The sequence below is a fragment of the Callithrix jacchus genome, chromosome 22 (assembly GCF_049354715.1).
Source record: "Callithrix jacchus isolate 240 chromosome 22, calJac240_pri, whole genome shotgun sequence".
NCBI classification, from domain to species: Eukaryota; Metazoa; Chordata; class Mammalia; order Primates; family Cebidae; genus Callithrix; species Callithrix jacchus.
The window spans coordinates 17528061-17545798 of record NC_133523.1 but is presented as its reverse complement, the minus strand read 5'-3'; the positions used below and the strand labels follow the sequence as shown (position 1 = coordinate 17545798).

The 17738-nt window shown below is 51.2% G+C and overlaps 2 protein-coding genes across 3 annotated transcripts in view; one reads left to right on the top strand and one right to left on the bottom strand.

Annotated features, from left to right (window-relative positions):
- Positions 1–13180, bottom strand: part of UPF1 (UPF1 RNA helicase and ATPase) — a 35909-nt gene extending 22729 nt beyond the window's left edge. For both annotated transcript variants that reach the window (XM_017967531.4, XM_017967532.4), the window contains exon 1: positions 12668–13180. In XM_017967531.4, coding sequence (XP_017823020.1) covers positions 12668–12898 — 231 coding nt within the window. In that variant the 5' untranslated portion in view covers positions 12899–13180. The remainder of the gene's footprint in view (positions 1–12667) is intronic.
- Positions 12897–16402, top strand: LOC144580760 (uncharacterized). The gene is made up of 3 exons (XM_078359593.1): positions 12897–12909; positions 12963–13549; positions 16071–16402. Exons 1-2 carry the CDS (start codon positions 12897–12899, stop codon positions 13352–13354), a joined length of 405 nt encoding a protein of 134 aa, XP_078215719.1. The 3' UTR covers positions 13355–13549; positions 16071–16402.
- The last annotated feature ends 1336 nt before the right edge of the window (positions 16403–17738 follow it).

The window sequence follows — 17738 nt, the reverse complement described above, 5'->3', positions numbered from 1 at the left end:
CTGAGGATAGAGTAGAAACTGAACACTGAGATACCTTTCCCAACCCAGGCCACACCCTCACTAAAGGCGCCTCTTCCATATTCCTTCCAGAAGCAAAGGCAGAGAGCGCTTCAGGCCACAAACTCCACAGGACACCTGTAGGAGACCACATACCCACAGGGGCTCCTCATGCTGCTCCCAGGAACCAGCACCTCAAATGACATGCCAACAATCCCTGGCATGGCCCCCATAGGCCACCTAACGCCACCACGGGGCTAGGTCAGGCAGCAGGAGCACTGTGTCATGACAGAACAAAGCAGTGGCACAAAATTAAGGGCCAAGTGCTCATGGGGAGCAGCAGCCCACAAAGGCCCCACCCGCCCGCCTGGCTGCAGCGCATGGGCACATTCTACCTGCACGCATGTGCATACGCACACTGGGCCCACTGCCGCCCTGCAGTGATCTGGCCACAGCACAGCTTACTTCTGGGTTGTTAGTTTCTCCCTCCACTCTGAAAAGTTTCAAGATAAAACAATAATTTCAAAAATATTTGACCCCAGAAACTATCATGAAATGAGCAGTACTAAGGACAGTGCTTGGCACAGAGAAGGCCCACAACCCACTCCCGGGGACATGATGGGTGAAGAAGAGGGTTGTCACCTTCAGCTGGCACAGGGTTGCCACTCCCACTAAGTAAAGTCCTTCCAGGCTGTCAACCTAGCCCATCACTAGGAAGGCTCTGGAGGGCAGGGCCTCCCTGTACCCACCCCAGGCACCCACCAGTGGGCTGGGAAGACCAAGAAGCAACTCCTTGGCCAGGCGCAGTGGCTCACCCTGTAATCCCAGCACTTCAGGAGGCCAAGGTGGGTAAATCACCTGAGATCAGGAATTCAAGACCAGCCTGACTAACATGATGAAACCCCATTTCCACTAAAAATACAAAAAATTAGCTAGGCGTGGAGGTACACGCCTGTAATCCCAGCTACTTGGGAGGCTGAGGCAGAATTGCTTGAACCCGGGAGGTGGAGGCTGCAGTGAGCTGATCTCACACCATTACACTCGAGCCTGGGTGACAAAGCGAGACTCTGTCTCAAAAAAAAAAAAAGGCAGCAGCTTCTTCTACCATCGTTGCTCTGGACACAATATTTAAAGGCACATCCTAGAATTCCCAGTTCCTAGCCATGCCCAAGGAAGGCCCCAGAGCTGGGGTACCCAACTCCTTTAATACTGGGTGTGAACCCAGCTACGACTAAAACTAGATCCTGGAAGTCCATCTAAGAGGTGTACAGGAGCTTTCTGCCCAGAGACAGTTGCTCCTGACACACTCCAGAACTCAGACTGTGCATCAGAGCAGCACAACGGTAGGTCACTCCAAGAGTAGGAAGGGCGGCTCACACCTGTCATCCCAACACTGGGAGGATCGCTTGAGGCCAAGAGTTCTTGAGACCAGCCTGGGCAACACAGCAAGATCCTGTCTCCGCAAAAAAAATACGAGAATGAGCCAGATGCGGTGAGCACTTGTAGTCCCAGCTACTCAGGAGGCTGAGCCCAGAGGACCCCGTGACCCCAGTGGGTCAAGGCTGCTGTGAGCCATGATGGCACCACCGCACTTTAGCCTGAGCAACAGACAAGACCCTCTCTTTAAAAAAAAGGGGGAGCCTGATCAACACGGCAAAATCCCATCTCTACTAAATATACAAAAATTAGCTGAGTGTGGCCAGGTGTGGTGGCTCACACCTGTAATCCCAGCACTTTGGAAGGCTAAGGTAGGCGGATCACGAGGTCAGGGGTTTGAGACCAGCCTAGCCAACTTGGTGAAACCCATCTCTACTAAAAATACAAAAATTAGCTGGGCATAGTGGTATGTGCCTGTAATCCCAGTACTCAGGAGGCTGAGGGAGGAGAATCACTTGAACCCGGAAGGTGGAGGTGAAGGTTGTAGTGAGCTGAGATTGTGCCACTTATTCCAGCCTGGGCAACAGAGTGATACTCCGTCTCAAAAAAAAAATTAGCCGACCAGGGTGATGCACACCTGTAATCCCAGAGCAGGAGAATCACTTGAACCCAGGAGGTGGAGGTTGCAGTGAGCCGAGATCACACCAATGCACTCCAGCCTGGGTGACAGAGTGAGATTGTCTCAACAAAAAAAAAAAAAAAAAAAAAAAAAGGTCACGTCATTCCTACAGAGGAAAAGCACAGAAATTCAAAAACTCAAAAATCCCCCCCAAATGTGCTGGCATAAACTCTCGGGCCACAGACATCTATTCCAACCCTTGCATGCACTCCACCACTGTCTGCACTTGCCAGCGCCCAGGCCTTGCACCTGTTGTTCCTCAGCCTCGGGGTGAGGTCCACAGGGTGCCTCTCAGGCAGGCATCCTCTGACTCCAACTCAGGGCCCCCATGGGGCATTGTCCGTCTCACTCCCTGCCTCGAGCTCAGCACCTAGAATGGAGTCTATACCCCAGAATGCCTTCAACAGTGTTGGCTGAAGGCCAAACTCAAAAGGCACAGCGACTCATCACTGGTTTTCTAATTCCAAGGCTTAAATAAAAGAGAGGGTAGGAGGCCGGGCACGGTGGCTCACGCCTGTAATCCCAGCATTCTGGGAGGTCAAGGCAGGAGTATCTTGAGCTCAGGGTTCGAGAACAGCCTGGGCAACATAGTGAGGCCTCATCTCTATTTTAAAACATTTTTTAAATTAAAAAAATTGTAAAAGGAAAAAAAGGGGAGGGAACAGGAAGTCAGCACAGCCTCAGAGTGATGGCTGCCAAGAAACTGCAGGGTCTCTGTGCCCTCTCAAGGGAGAGAGTTGCCAGGAGGTCTGGCCCCTAAACTGAAAGGACTCTGCCCTGGTATTTCCTTTTATTTGGCAAAATTCCAGAGCTACAGAAATGGGACCCCACACCCCTCCAACTGGACACCACCACAATCCCCCTGCACTCCGGCTCACCCTCCTGCTCTCGCACACACATCTTTTCCTGAGCCATTTCAGAGTCGTGAGCCCCAAGGCCAGGGCTTTCTCCACATCCCCACAAAGCAGCCAGTCAGGAGCCCACCCAGCCTGCACTGCTGTTGGCGAATACACATTCACCCATCGCCCCCATGTCCTCATAACATCCTTTACAGGTTTTTAAAAATCCAAGACCCAGTTAACGACGGCACGTGATTCGTGGTGTCTCTTTAGCCTCCTTTAGTCTGTTCATCTGAACCATGCAAAACCACAGGGAGCTGAGCATCTTTCACAGACAGAGAAGGCAACTTCAACTTCACATGGCCCCACCACCTGGTACGGCGGTCCCCAGGCTCTCCTTCAGTTTACTGAGATAGGGTCTTGCTCTGCCACCCAGGCTGGAGTGCGGTGATACAATCAACTCTCACTGCAGCCTCAAACTCCTGAACTTAAGAGATCCTCTTGCCTCTGTCCCGAGTAGCTGGGACTACAGGCGTGCATGATGCCTGGAAAGTTTAATTATTCACTATGTTGCCTAGGCTCACATTCGTTCTTCACAAAGAGGAAGCGCCTCTCGCCTCCCCTCTCACCAATGGCACCCGTGTGGACCGGTAGCCCCTGTTCCAGGCAGGTGTGCTGGAAGTCAGCATGAGGTTCATTTCAACACTCAGAGTGTTCGAGGCATTCTCAGCTCACCTCAGGCCGCCCCTGCCTTCCCAGCCCTGGGATCAGCCACTCCCAGGGGCCCACAGCCTGAGATGAAAGCCACTCTACACCTGTGGCAAGAAGCCGACATGTGATGACGAGGGGCTCAGTCCAGAAGCTGCACACCTCACAGGACAATCTGGATCAGACTGCTAGGCGGCACGAAAAGCAGCATGAGGGGCCACTCAGAGCCCAGAGACCTTGATCATCTCAACAGCAGACCTCCAGGGTCCCAGGAAAGAATCTGACTGTGGAGAGAGGCCGACTGTCCCTACATATCAGACAATCCTGAAAAGCCATTGTTAATGCTGCTTGTCTGACAATGAGGAAAGGTGCTCTTTTTGTTTCTAGAAAAGCATACTACATACTGCAGGTCAAAATGGCTGACTATCGCTAATTCACAGGGCTGCACCTCAGATGCAAAGGTGAAATGACACATGGGACTTGCTTTAAAAACACTTATCAGACTGGGCGCGGTGGCTCAGACCTGTAATCCCAGCACTTTGAGAGGCAGAGGCGGGTGGATCACGAGGTCAAGAGATCGAGACCATCCTGGTCAACAAGGTAAAACTCCTTGTTTAGTCTCTACTAAAAATACAAAAAAAAATTAGCTGGGCATGGTGATGCGCGCCTGTAGTCCCAGCTACTCGGGAGGCTGATGCAGGAGAATTGCTTCAATCCAGGAGGCGGAGGTTGCAGTGAGCCAAGACCATGCCATTGCACTCCAGTCTGGGTAACAACAGCGAAACTCCGCTCAAAACACACACACACACACACACACACACACACACACACACACACCAGCAAAGAAGAAAAAGAAAGCAGAGAGAGTAGCCAGGCATGGTGGCTCACACCTGTAATCCCAGCATTTTGGGAGGCCAAGGCAGGCGGATCACCCGAGGTCAGGAGTTCGAGACCAGCCCCTGACTAACATGGAGAAACCCCATTTCTACTAAAAATACAAAATTAGCCAGGCATGGTGGCGCATGCCTGTAATCCCAGCTATTTGGGAGGCTGAGGCAGAATTGCTTGAGGGAGGTGGAGGATGCAGTGAGCCGAGATCGCACCATTGCACTTCAGCCTGGGCAAGAAGAGTGAAACTCCATCTCAGAAAAAGAAAGAAAGAAAATGGGGAGAGGAAAACCTTCACAACTATCACATTAGGGAGACGGAGGCACAGGGCTTGCTAGCTCTTGTTCATTAGAGAATCCATCACAGACATTTCTACAAGGACGCGGTGGGCCTGCAAGCTATGTGCTATGGATCCCTGGGCTGAATGAAAGAGGTGAGGACGTGCAGGCAGCGCAGCGGCTCTGACCAAACACCTCTACCTGAGGTCTGCAGCTCCCTCTCCTGGGACCGCCAGGGGCCTGCCCGAGCTCTGCAAGGAGCTGATGCTTCTGGAAGGTGTCGTGCTCGCTATGGCAAGGGCTCTCCAGAGCTCTCCAGAGCCCAACGAGCCACCCAGATCAACTGTGTATCTAGACACCACCCTGGCAAAGGCCCACAGGGCCTGAGAAGACCAGCTGGGTTATCCGGCTCTCAAGCTGCTATTCAACCAACACAGAAAAAGGCAAGAGGACCTGCTGCCAGCCACCGGACTCCAGAGCCCGGCAGCCCTCCCTGTATCACCCCTCCCGCCAGCCCCTCCAGCCCAGCCCCTCGGCTCTGAATGCCACAGAGCATAGCTAGGTGTCACGACACTTTTCTGCCAGGCTAGACTATCCCAACCAAAGCAGTCCCACCAGTGACAGGAGCTGCTACCCAGCATGTGCCCTTTAGCTTCCTTGCAGCAGCTCTGGGAGGCCTCTCCCTCTCAGCCTGGGGAATCGTGGAGCCTGATGAGACCACAGGCAGGAGCTGGGGCTGCTTTAATCTGTGGCTTCTTGTGAGGACTGGGAGGGGGCACCCAGTACCCTGGCAGTTCCCACAGGCACACACTTACACACTTACTCAGGCACACGCAGCCCTGACCCTGGTGTCCTCCGTCTCCACTCCTCCGTGGCCCCTCCATCTGTTCGTGGGTCATCAAACCTGGGCCACACTGCCCAACCTCCAATGCCACGGCCCCTCCCCTAACCCCTTGCCACTGCTATTTCAGAGCCCTCCTCCCAGCCTTGGTCAAAGGCACCCCAGCAGCTGCTAAAGGCTCCATGACACAGCCCAGCCCTGGCCCCAATGGCCCCACACCCACTCTCCTCCCTCTAGGCAAAGTCCTATGCCCACCCCTCTGCCCGGCAGGTACAGCTTCTGAACAACTCCAGAGGTGCCATTGCCACAGACTTTCTCTTAGCAGGGGACCCACTCCTACTCCTGGAGCCCTCACTGTACCCGAGCCAGACAGCATGTGCTGTCTTCTTACAGGTGCAAATGCAGGGGCAAAGGCTTCACTCTCCCTCCACTGGCCTCACTGCCCTCAGCCCCACAAGCACAGTAAGGCCAGGAAGTCAGAAACAGTAGCGGGTGGCTGGAGTCCAGGGCCAGGCTGATGAGGTCGCCATAGCACTCGCAGATGGTGCAAAAAGTTAATGTAACAGACACAGGGGCTCAAAGGCAGGCACCCATCCAAGGCAGGAGCAAGGGACCAGTGCTTGGCCACATTTCTGACCTCCCCAGTGCAGGGCCCAGCCCAAGAGATGGACACACCTTCCTAACAGGTGACCTTGGGTATGAGCACAGGGTCTGACAAGGGGGTCAGATGTGAAACCATGCCCAGTCAGAGCTACAGATATCAGCAGGAGCAAAAGTGGGGGAGGGGATGGGAGGATGGAAAGGAGAGAAAGAGAAATCAGAGACAGCAAGATACTGCACTGGTGGCGGGCCAGTTCCGTAAGTTCACTAAAACAGCACTAAGTTCTATACTTCAAAACAAGGGGGCTGGCGTGGTGGCTCACACCTGTAATCCCAGCACCTTGGGAGGCCGAGGCGGACAGACCACCTGAGGTCAGAAGTTCCAGACCAGCCTGGTCAACATGGTGAAACCCCGTGTCTACTAAATATACAAAAATCAGCTGGGCATGGTGGTGAGCACCTGTAATTCCAGCTACTCGGGAGGCCGAAGCAGAATTGCTCGAACCTGGGAGGCGGAGGTTGCAGTGAGCTGAGATCACGCCGCTGTGATCACACCACTGCACTCACGCCTGGGCCACAGTGTGAGACTGAAGTTCCATGGTAGGTCATCAGACCTCAGTCAAGCAATGAGAGAAATGTGGTGCTGGCTGGCAGTGGTAACTGGGCTGAGGGGGAACTTTTTTGGTTAGTACTGGTATAGTATTAATCATAACCCCCCACCCCATCATGCTGGATCTGGGCAAATTATTAATTGGGATAAAAATAGAAACCATTTCATGTATTCACCACTAACTGTAAAATGTCAGCTCAGCTCACTTTCCTGTAAGCGCTGGGAGACTCCTAACAATCTCAAAACACATCTGGGAAGCCCACTAAGGGGTAGTGCTGACCAAACACCTGCCCGCACTCCTCCAGGTTAATGGCGTCTTCTCACCAATGTTCTGGCGCCCTGAAACCACAGCTGGTCTACCAAGGACTCAAAAGCCAAAATGAAATCATGAAGAATTTTTGTTTGTTTGTTTTTTGAGACATAGTTTAGCTCTATTGCCAGGGTGGAGTGCAGTGGCGCGATCTTGGCTCACCGCAACCTCCACCTCCCTCCTGGGTTCAAGTGATTCTCCTGTCTCAGCCTCCCAAGTAGCTGGGATTACAGGTGGGCACCACCACACCCAGCTAATTTTTGTATTTTCAGTAGAGACAGGGTTTCACCATGTTGGCCAAGATGGTCTCAATCTGACTTCATGATCTGCCTGGTCAGCCTCCCAAAGTGCTGGGATTACAGGTGTGAGTCACCGCACCTGGACCTTTTTTCTTTTTTTTTTTTTGAGACAGAGTTTTGCTCTTGCTACCCAGGCTGGAGGGCAATGGCGTGATCTCAGATCACTGCAACCTCTGCCTCCCAAGTTCAAGCAATTCTCCTGGGATTACAGGCATGCGCCTGACTAATTTTGTATTTTTAGTAGACAGTGAGGGCCACACTGGTGGAAATGCTCAGGAGTCGTCAGGCAGGAGGAGAGCGACGGCTGGACGACAGGTCAGCTAGGAGCTTTTGCAAGAGTTGTCCCTTACGATCCAGAAGGACCGTGTTTTTCCTGGGGAAACAACTCCTGCACTCAGAGTAATATCCCCACATGAGATGACTGTTCAGCTGTGACTCCCGTAGGCTACCGTGAGTGGAGAGGGAACAGGCGGTGCAGACCTGACCTGATGACGAAGAAACAAAGTGGGACCAGGACCAAGCAGCATCTACAAGATCACCTGGAGCACTGCACAAAAATTTCCGTGTTCCTGCCTAAAACGGACATACCTACCCTCAGACCTCGTACTTCCAGGTGAGCTATGAAAAGTAAGTCAAACCAATAGGCACGCATTTTTCCCACTGGATGTACACACTGTTGTTTACCCATTCATCTGCTGATGGCCCCTGGGGCTGTTTCTGGTTTGGGGTTCTCATGAATGATCTGCTGTCAGCGTTCGGCGCAGCCCAAAATATGTGCACCTTCATCTCTGCTAGGTCACAGGCAGGTATATGGCATGAGAGTTCCAAGCAGCACTCTCACCAGGCACAGTAGCTCTTGCTGTAATCCCAACATTTAGGAGGCCTGAGGCGATAGGACCTCTTGAGCCCAGGAATTTGAGACCAGCCTGGGTAATGTGGCAAAACCCCATCTCCACAAAAAAAATAGAAAAATCAGCCAGACATGGTGGCACACGCCTTTAGTCCCAGCTACTCAGGAGGCTGAGGTGGGAGGATTGCTTGAGCCCAGGAGGTCGAGGCTGCAGTGAGTTTGATCGCATCACTGCACTGCAGCCTGGGCGACAGAATGAGACCAAGTAGCACTTTCAGCCTTTTTAAAAATACGTGTGCCATGGGAATGGGTCGATAGTGGTATCTCTATGACTTTTCTTTCCGGTTGCACTGAGGTGTAACTGACATACCATAAGCTGCAAATGTTTAGTATGCCATTAGAAACTAACATACGTCAATGTATTTCAACACCCTGCAAATGTTTAGTGTGCCCTTAGAAAGTGACCTATGTCAGTGCACTTCAACACCCATAAAACTGTCACTACAATCACGATAATGAAAACACCCATCAACCCGCAAGTTTCCTGTGCCCTTTGTCACCTGCCTCCCCTTTCCCACCTTTCTGTCCAGCCGCCACTGGTCTGCTTTCTCTTACTGCAGGCTAGCTGGCACTTTCTAGAATTTTGTATGAATTAAATCACACGATGGATGACACATTAAAAAAAGCAATTATGAGACCCATCCATATTGCTGCAGGTTATCAATAGTTTACTCAACAGTATTTCCAACTCTTAAGAGTTTCTCTCTAATTCCACTGTTTGGAGGATGCAGGGTAGAATCTACAGTCAAGAGGAAATAGTCCAACCAGACCAAAAAGCTTGTAACACCAGCTATTATGCAAAAGGCTTCTGCAGTTACCTTCACTGTCCTGGGAGCTGGAGAGGCGGGAGCAGAGAAGGCCCCAGCAAAGGGTGAGACACTCAGAAACTGTCCTTTTATCTTAAGAACACTTGCCAACAGTGTCAGCACTTTTCATCCCATGATCTCAAGGGCTTTGATAAATATCAGTTTCATTTCATAAATAAGAAAGGGAGTGTTATCTGAACCAGCCCTAAGTGCAACAGTCACCCCTGCTGACACTTTCCCACCCTGGTGGGGACACACACTGTCTTTCAACAGACATCAAGGGAAAATCAACCGTGCAAAACCAGTACAGGCAGGGTTGGTAGGAAATGTGGCTACATACTGGAAAACAGTCTCGCAGTTGCTGAAAAGCATTAAACCCAGAGTTACCACCCAACCCAGCACGTCTATAAATACATCCACACAGAAAGCCGCACACCCATGGCTATAGCACCGCTATTTACAAGAGCCAAGAGGTGGAAACAACCCAAATGTCCATCAAGAGATGACAAGACAAAACGTGGTCCACCCATCTGGACCATTCCATCAATGGAATATTACTCAGCCTTAAAAAGGAATGGAACACTAACACATGCCACAGCATGGATGAACTTCCATCAGGTTCATTGTCCTGAATGCTCAGCCAGGGAGTAGCTACGACGCTCACCTCGTAGCTGATTCTCACACATCAGGCAGAGTGAAAGGAGCCAGACACAAGACCCACATATAATTCTGTTCATGTGAAATGTCCAGAAAAGGCACATCCGAGACAGAAAGCAGATGAGTGGTTGCCAGGGGCTGGGGACGGGGGTCGGAGGAGCTAAAGGGTTTATTTTTGCAGTGACAAAAATGGTCTAAAGTTTATTATGGTAATGGCTGCACAACACTGAATACACTAACTAAAAGCTGCCGAATTGTCCACTTTAAATGAGTAAACTGTATGGTGTGGTACGTGAATTCTATTTCAATAAAGCTGTTAAGCAAAAGTGACTGCAGGGCACTTGACAGCTGACAGCCACTGACCCAGTAAAATAAAAATCGAAAAGCAGAATGAGGGGCTGAGTCCTTCCAGGAGCCCCCAACTCACAGCTAGTTACACCGCCAACTCCTGAGGACAAAGAGGGAAAGTCTCCCCAAATGTCTTGCAAACACTGCCATCAATTCGCACAAGAGAGAACTTTCTTCTGCTTTCCCTTGAATGATATTCACAGACTTCCCTGCCCACAAATTCCAGTCTTCCCCTTGTGATACAAAGGGGTGCCACTGCCATTCCCCACAAACACATCCAAAATTACAGGCAACAGGTGGGTGGGGCATCTGGATCAATTAAAAACAGTGCAGGCCAAACCCTCTGATGTCACAGGAACTGCTGCGAGCTCAACTGCAATGGTTACCTCCAGGGAAGCATTTTAATGCTCTCATTTTGCACAGCCCAGTGTACTCAGGTGCAGGGAAAAAAAATCAGTTGTTTCAACTGAAAGAGAAGGACATGCCCCACAATCCCAAACAGAATGCCAGAAACAAAAGCAGAACTAAAGGCTGCCCCAAGTTTGCTGTTTCATGCTGGCTACAGTTAGAAGGATTCACAAGAAAATGATTACCTTTCACACCCAGCCAACCCCGCACCCATGCTGTCACAGCTCATGGCTCACTGCTCCCTGCTCCAGAGATCTTTACCGAGTCTCCCCAACAGGCTGGATGTCAGGTTACAGACAGCCTATACAGTTGACTAACACATGGATCTAGGTTTCCTTCAGTAAGAACAAAAATCTAACCGCCACCCCCATTGCACAGCTGCGAAGCAGAAAGGTCTACAGGGCATGAAAACTACAAGGTGGTGGGGCCTCCACAGCTCAGGCTCCCTTCTTCAGGGGAACTCTCCTCTTTCCCTCCCTCCCTTCACCAAATGTAAACAAAACAAAAAACACCCATATGTGCACACCTGTTCTCCTCACGCTGCACCTCTATGCAGGCCTTCTATTTTAAGAGATACAGGGTTAGAATGAGTCAAATGTTTTTTTTGCTTCCATTAGGGGCTAAAAGAAAGCCCAAGTGGGTGGTCTACCCACGGGAGTGACTCAACCGACTACCACGTAAGCCCCCCTCAACCAAGGACAGGGTCTGAGCTCACTCTGCTTGAGCAAGGGGTGGTTTCCCCAGCTCTGAAACACAAGCATATACCAAGGGACACTTCTGCCAAGGTGAGCCTTGTAGCTACTCCCTGGCAGAGCATTCAGGAAAATAAACCTGAGTGAGGTGTCAGGCACAAAGCAAGCCTAGGGTGAAAGCAACCTGAGATCCAGAGCACGATGAGGACATTCACCAGACCCCGGCCAACACCCTCACTCCAAAGCCCTCTCCCACCCCAGGTGGGCAGCACCCAGAACCAGGAAATGCATGCCTGACACTTTTCCCAAATCAAGCCTCCATTTAAAATACCCAAATAACCTTCTCTAAACATCCACATCATTAAAAAGTTTCCAAAGTGGCAGACTCGTTTATATAAAATCCACTATTGCTGTCTTATTGGAGGAACAAAACTCAAACTCAACTTTTTCAAGGCAAGAGTTGTGGAGTTATGTAACAGGTTGGTTTCAGCAACAGGCGATTCAAGGAAAAAAAACAAAACACAACCTGCCTCCCGAATGATCTTAATACCCAGCCAATGTGTGCTCCTCTGCGGGAGGCAAAAATTCTTCTCGGCTCCAGGAGCCTCAACCCTCCACTGGCCAGCGCCCCTACGCCTGGGGAAATTCGAACCTCGGCTCCTTGACCGTGAAAGCGGGGCGGGGGCGTGCCCAGACGGCTGCCACCGCAGATGGGAGGTGGGACAGGGAGGCCGGACTCGCCACTGGGGAGACGGGACAGATCCCCCCAGACCGAGCCAGAAACAGGCTTAGGGCAGGTCACCCTGGATACTCCCGGAAGGGGACTGAAAGAAATCACTCAAGATCCGGCGTGAGGAACACCCGGCCCAGGCCGTAAGGGAACTAGGGGTAGACTACAGAGACCTGCGGAAGAGGGTCCAGGGCAGGGCAGCCCTAGCCCGGCTGGAGTGGAAGAACCTGGATAAGTCAGCTGGCCAGGGGAGTGAGGGGGGGAAGCGGGGCAGGTTACTCCAGGCCACACTGGTTGTGGAACACAAGGCAGGTCAGCTCTAGCCCAGGCGGAGGAACAAACCCAGCCGAAGTAAAAGGAACAGGGGCAGGTTAGCTCGGACCCGGACGGAGGGGAGGACTCGAGGCAAGTCGGCCCGGCCCGGGAGTTGGGGTCCGAAGGAACTCAGCCCCGTACCGGCTGGAGCGGGGGCCCGGGGCAAGTTGGGCCAGGCCCCGGAAGAGAGCAGAACCTGGGGCAGGTAAGCTCAGGCCCAGACGGAATAGGGGACCCGGGGCAGGTCGGCCCAGGCCAGGCCGCGGTGTAGAACTCCAGGTAAGCCCCGGCCCGGCCTGGCCCGAGGCGGGGTCAGGGCAAGTCCCAGGAGCCGAAGCCGGGCCCGGGCTTCCGGCGCCGCCATGTGCCGCTCACCTGCGCGTCGAGCTGTCCCGCCGCAGCGCCCGCGCCCGCGCCGCCCGGGCCTCCAGCGCCGCCACCGCCCGGGCCGCCAGGGCCGCCGGGGGGCGTCTGCGTCTGGCTAGGAAGAGTGAAGTCGGTGAACTCGAACTCGGAGCCCTGAGTGTCGGCGCCGAGCAGCTCGGCCTCCTCCGTGTCCAGGAAAGTGAGGGTCTGCGAGCTGGGCCCGTACGCCTCCACGCTCATGGTGCCGCCGGGTAGGGCCCTCTGACCGGCTCCGCACCGCACTCGAGCCCGCCGCCGCGCTGAGGCCTAGGCCGCAGGCTTCGGGTCGCCGCCGCTGTAGCCCCCGCGCGTCCGGAACGGACAGAAACGCCCGCCCCGGCACCAGCCGGGCCGAGAGCTACGAGCGCCGAGACGCCGCTGCCACCGCTGAGCCCCTCCGCGCCGCCGCTTCCCTCGAAGCCGTCCGCTGCTCGCAGCCCTGAGCACGAACGGCCGCCACCGCCGCCGTCGCCGTGCGCGTGCGCGAGCCCGACGCCGGCGGAAGCGCGCGCGCTCTTCGCGGACGCAGCCAACCTGCGTTCGGGCGCCGGGAGCCAAGCGGCAAGACGGTACGCGCACGCGCACGCGCAGAGGGCGGGGCTTTCAACCGCCTGCGCGTCGGCAGCTCCAGGACTTTGGCCCTGCCCCAACTGCTAATCAGGGACGCCCGGCGGCGGGCGGTGTGGACTGGGCGGTCTGCATCTGTGGGCGGTGCGACAGTGTTTCGGTTTAATTGAGCGCTAGCCGAATACCTTACGTAGGTTGTCTCGGAACGCCCAACTGGAGAGGCTGGGCAAGGACAGTGCCCTCCCACCCCGGGCAAAAGCTGCTTAGAACGCAGTTTCCGCATCGGTAAAATAGGGGAATATCTCGCACACAGTAGATGCTCCCTGTGCAATGGTTTAATAAGAGAATGGGGCTCGGCACGGTGGTCACATCTATAATCCCAACACTCGGAGGTTGAGGCGGGAGAACTGCTTGAGCCCAGGAGTTCGGGACCAGCCTGGTTGACAGAGTGAGACTCCATCTCTACAAAAAAATACAAAAATTAGCCAAGCTTGGTGGTTCGCTCCTGTAGTCCCAGCTACTAGGGAGGCTGAGGTAGGAGGATTGCTTGAGCCTGGGAGATTGAGCCTGCAGTGAGCCGCGATCGCACCACTGCACTCCAGCCTGGCAGCAGAGCGAAACCCTGTCTCAAAAATAAATAAAAATAAATGAATGGGGATAGTCTTACGTTCTGGGCCTGGCACGTGGAAATGATGGTTGCTGCTGTTCCTGATTTCTCTGCCGCTGTTACTAACCAATTACAATTTTTGCTATGATTATTTAGCGGACGTATACAGCAAAACAATTGGAAGCATATGGTCTGTGGTGGAATTTAGACCTGACAACTTATTAGCTGTATGAAATTATACAAGTGACTTAACCTCTCTGAGCCTAGAGTTTCTGCTGCCAGTAAGGTGGGCTAGTAAGGCTGGGCAAGATGGCTATTTCCCGAAATCCCAGCGCTTTAGAAGGTAGAGGCAAGATGATCACTTGAGCCCAGTAGTTTGAGGCGAGCTATGATTGTGCCACTGCACTCCGGCCTGGGTGACAGAGATCCTGTGTGTGTGTGTGAATATATATACATATATATTATTATTTATTTATTTATTTTTTGAGACGGAGTTTCGCTCTTGTTACCCAGGCTGGAGTGCAATGGCGCCATCTCGGCTCACCACAACCTCCGCCTCCTGGGTTCAGGCAATTTTCCTGCCTCAGCCTCCTGAGTAGCTGGGATTACAGGCACGCGCCACCATGCCCAGCTAATTTTTTGTATTTTTAGTAGAGACGGGGTTTCACCATGTTGATCAGGATGGTCCCGATCTCCTGACCTCGTGATCCACCCGCCTCGGCCTCACAAAGTGCTGGGATTACCGGCTTGAGCCACCGCGCCTGGCCTTTTTTTTTTTTTTTGAGATGGAGTTTCACTCTTGTTATCCAGGCTGGAGTGCAATGGCGCGATCTTGGCTCACTGAAACCTCCACCTCCTGGGTTCAAGCAATTCTCCTGCCTCAGCCACCCAAGTAGCTGGGACTACAGGCGTGCGCCACCATGCCCAACTAATTTTTGTATTTTTAGTAGAGACAGGGTTTCACCATGTTGACCAAGATGGTCTCCATCTCTTGACCTCATGATTCACCCACCTCAGCCTCCCAAAGTGCTGGGATTATAGCTGTGAGCCACCGCGCCCCGCCAATATATATTTATATATGTTAATACATATTAGTAGAGTGACTAGTAGCTCATCTATTCCTGTCATTATATATGGTTGCTGCTGATATGCAGGTATGTGTGTGTGTATATACATATTTTTATGTATACATATGTATATATATATATTTTGTGTGTGTGTATGTGTGTGTATATATATATATATATATGATGGAGCCAGGCGCAGTGGCTCCTGCCTGTAATCCCAGCACTTTGGGAGGTCGAAGCAGGCAGATCATTCGAAGTCAGGAGTTCGAGACCAGCCTGGCCAACATGGTGGAACCCCATCTTTACTAAAGATACAAAAATTAGCCAGGCATGGTGGTGCATGTCTGTAATCCCAGCTACTTGGGAGACTGAGGCAGGAGAATCGCTTGAACCTGGGAGGCAGAGAGGACAGTGAGCTGAGATTCACACCACTGCACTCTAGCCTGATGACAGAGTGAAAACTCCATCTCAAAAAAAAGTACATATATATATACATATGTATTATATATATATATTATATATATATATATGATGTACATGATCCATATCACTATATGACAGGAATAACTGAGCTACTAGTCACTATAGTTTATATATAGGGATAGACTGTGTGTATATACATATGTATGTACACTCTCTCTATATATGAGAGAATATGAGCTACTAGTCACTGTGTTATATATAGATAGGGAGGGTGTGTGTATATATGGATTTATATATATGCACTCTCTATATATACATATGTATATACACTCTCCATACACACATATGTATATACACTCTCTATATATACACATATGTATATATACTCTATATATATATATGAGAGAATGACCTACTAGTCACTGTGTTATATATAGATAGGGAGGGTGTGTGTCTATATGTATTTATATATATGCACTCTCTCTATATATTTTTATGTATATACACTCTATATATATATGAGAGAATGGGCTACTAGTCACCGTGTTATATATAGATAGGGAGGGTGTGTGTCTATATGTATTTATATGCACTCTCTCTATATATATACATATATATGAAAGGAATAAATGAGCTACTAGGTGTTCTCTTAATAAGTAGTTCCATAAGGACAGGGGGTTGACGTTGTTCATTGTGATCTTTTCCACAGAGAGAATGATGCCTCGTACAGTAGCTGCTCAATATAAAGTTTTCTGGGCCGGGCGCGGCAGCTCACACCTGTAATCCCAGCACTTTGGGAGGCCGAGGCGGGCGGATCACGAGGTCTAGAGATCGAGACCATCCTGGTCAACATGGTGAAACCCCGTCTCTACTAAAAATACAAAAATTGGCTGGGCATGGTGGCGCATGCCTGTAAGCCCAGCTACTCGGGTGGCTGAGGCAGGAGAATTCCTTGAACCCGGGAGGCAGAGTTTGCAGTGAGCCGAGATTGTGCCACTGCACTCCAGCCTGGCGTCTGGTAACAAAGTGAGACTCTGTCTCAAAAAAAAAAAAAAAAAAAGTTTTCTGACACTTTAAGTCCAAGGTAAGCTACTGATTTATGGGTCTTAATTTCCTATCCCCAGGCGTTCGCTTTCTGTCTTGTAAAGTATCGTGGAAAACATTCCCCCATTTCCCTTTCTGTCCCAAGATTCTGCTGCTCTTTAAATAAGTCAGCCGGAAGAGCTCCCAGCTTGCACAGCCGATCTCAAAGTTCCCAATCTTGCCGTGGTTCCTTATTTTCCAGTTTGCCTGTTTATCACGACAGGAACAAAGGTTCAGTTTTCCTTCTTCACATTTTTTCAGGGGCAAGGCAGAGTGGCTCATACCTATAATCACAGCACTTTGGAATATTGAGGGAGGACGATTACTTGAGGTCAGGAGTGCAAGACCAGCCTGGGAAATAGCAAAACCCCCATCTCTACAAAAAATAAAAATAACATTTTGGGGGGGACTCCTAGCATGCACTAAACTGTAGGAACACAGACCATGGATACAATTAGGTCTCCCTCTCCATGAAGGCACAGTTTAACAGGAAATGCTGACAGACCCAACAGATCATTTTTTTTTTTTAGACAGAGTCTCACTCTGTTGCCCAGGTTGGAGTGCAGTGGTGCAATTTCAGCCCACTGCGACCTCCACCTCCCGGGTTCAAGCAATTCTCCTGCCTCAGCCTCCCAAGTGGCTGAGACTACAGGCGTGTGCCACCACGCCGGGCCAACAGATAATTTTAATATCATGCAAAGCTCTGTTTGGAACACATCCAGTTGAATTTGTAGGCAAATGTCAGATCAATGTAGTAACACCTATCATAGTTTATTTTATTTATTTATTTTTAGACAAGGTCTTGCTCTGTTGCCCAGACTTCGGGGCAGCAGGGTGACCCGGCTCCACTCTCAACCTTCCTGGCTCAAGGGATCCTCCCACCTCAGCCTCATGAGTAGCAGGGACTACAGGCACGTACCACCACACACAGCTAATTTTTAAATTGTTTATTTGTAGAGACAGGGTATCACTACGTTGCTCAGGCTGGTCTCAAACTTCTAGGCTCAAGCGATCCTCCCTCCTCAGCCTCCCAAAGTCCTCAGATTCCAGGTGTGAGCCATCACACCCGGTCCACCTTTCAGGGTTTTAACTGCCTGTCTTCCACTTTGACCAACCTACTCCCTTTCTCAAAATCTCCTCTCATTACCTGTATACACTTACAATTGCAATGACATTGTGGATGGTACACTAGGAACACATCTATGTAAAGAAAAAAAAAAAGACAAAAAAAACCCACATCTATTTAACACCAAAGAAGTTAATAGTGGAGGAATTGAACAATAAAAGACATAAG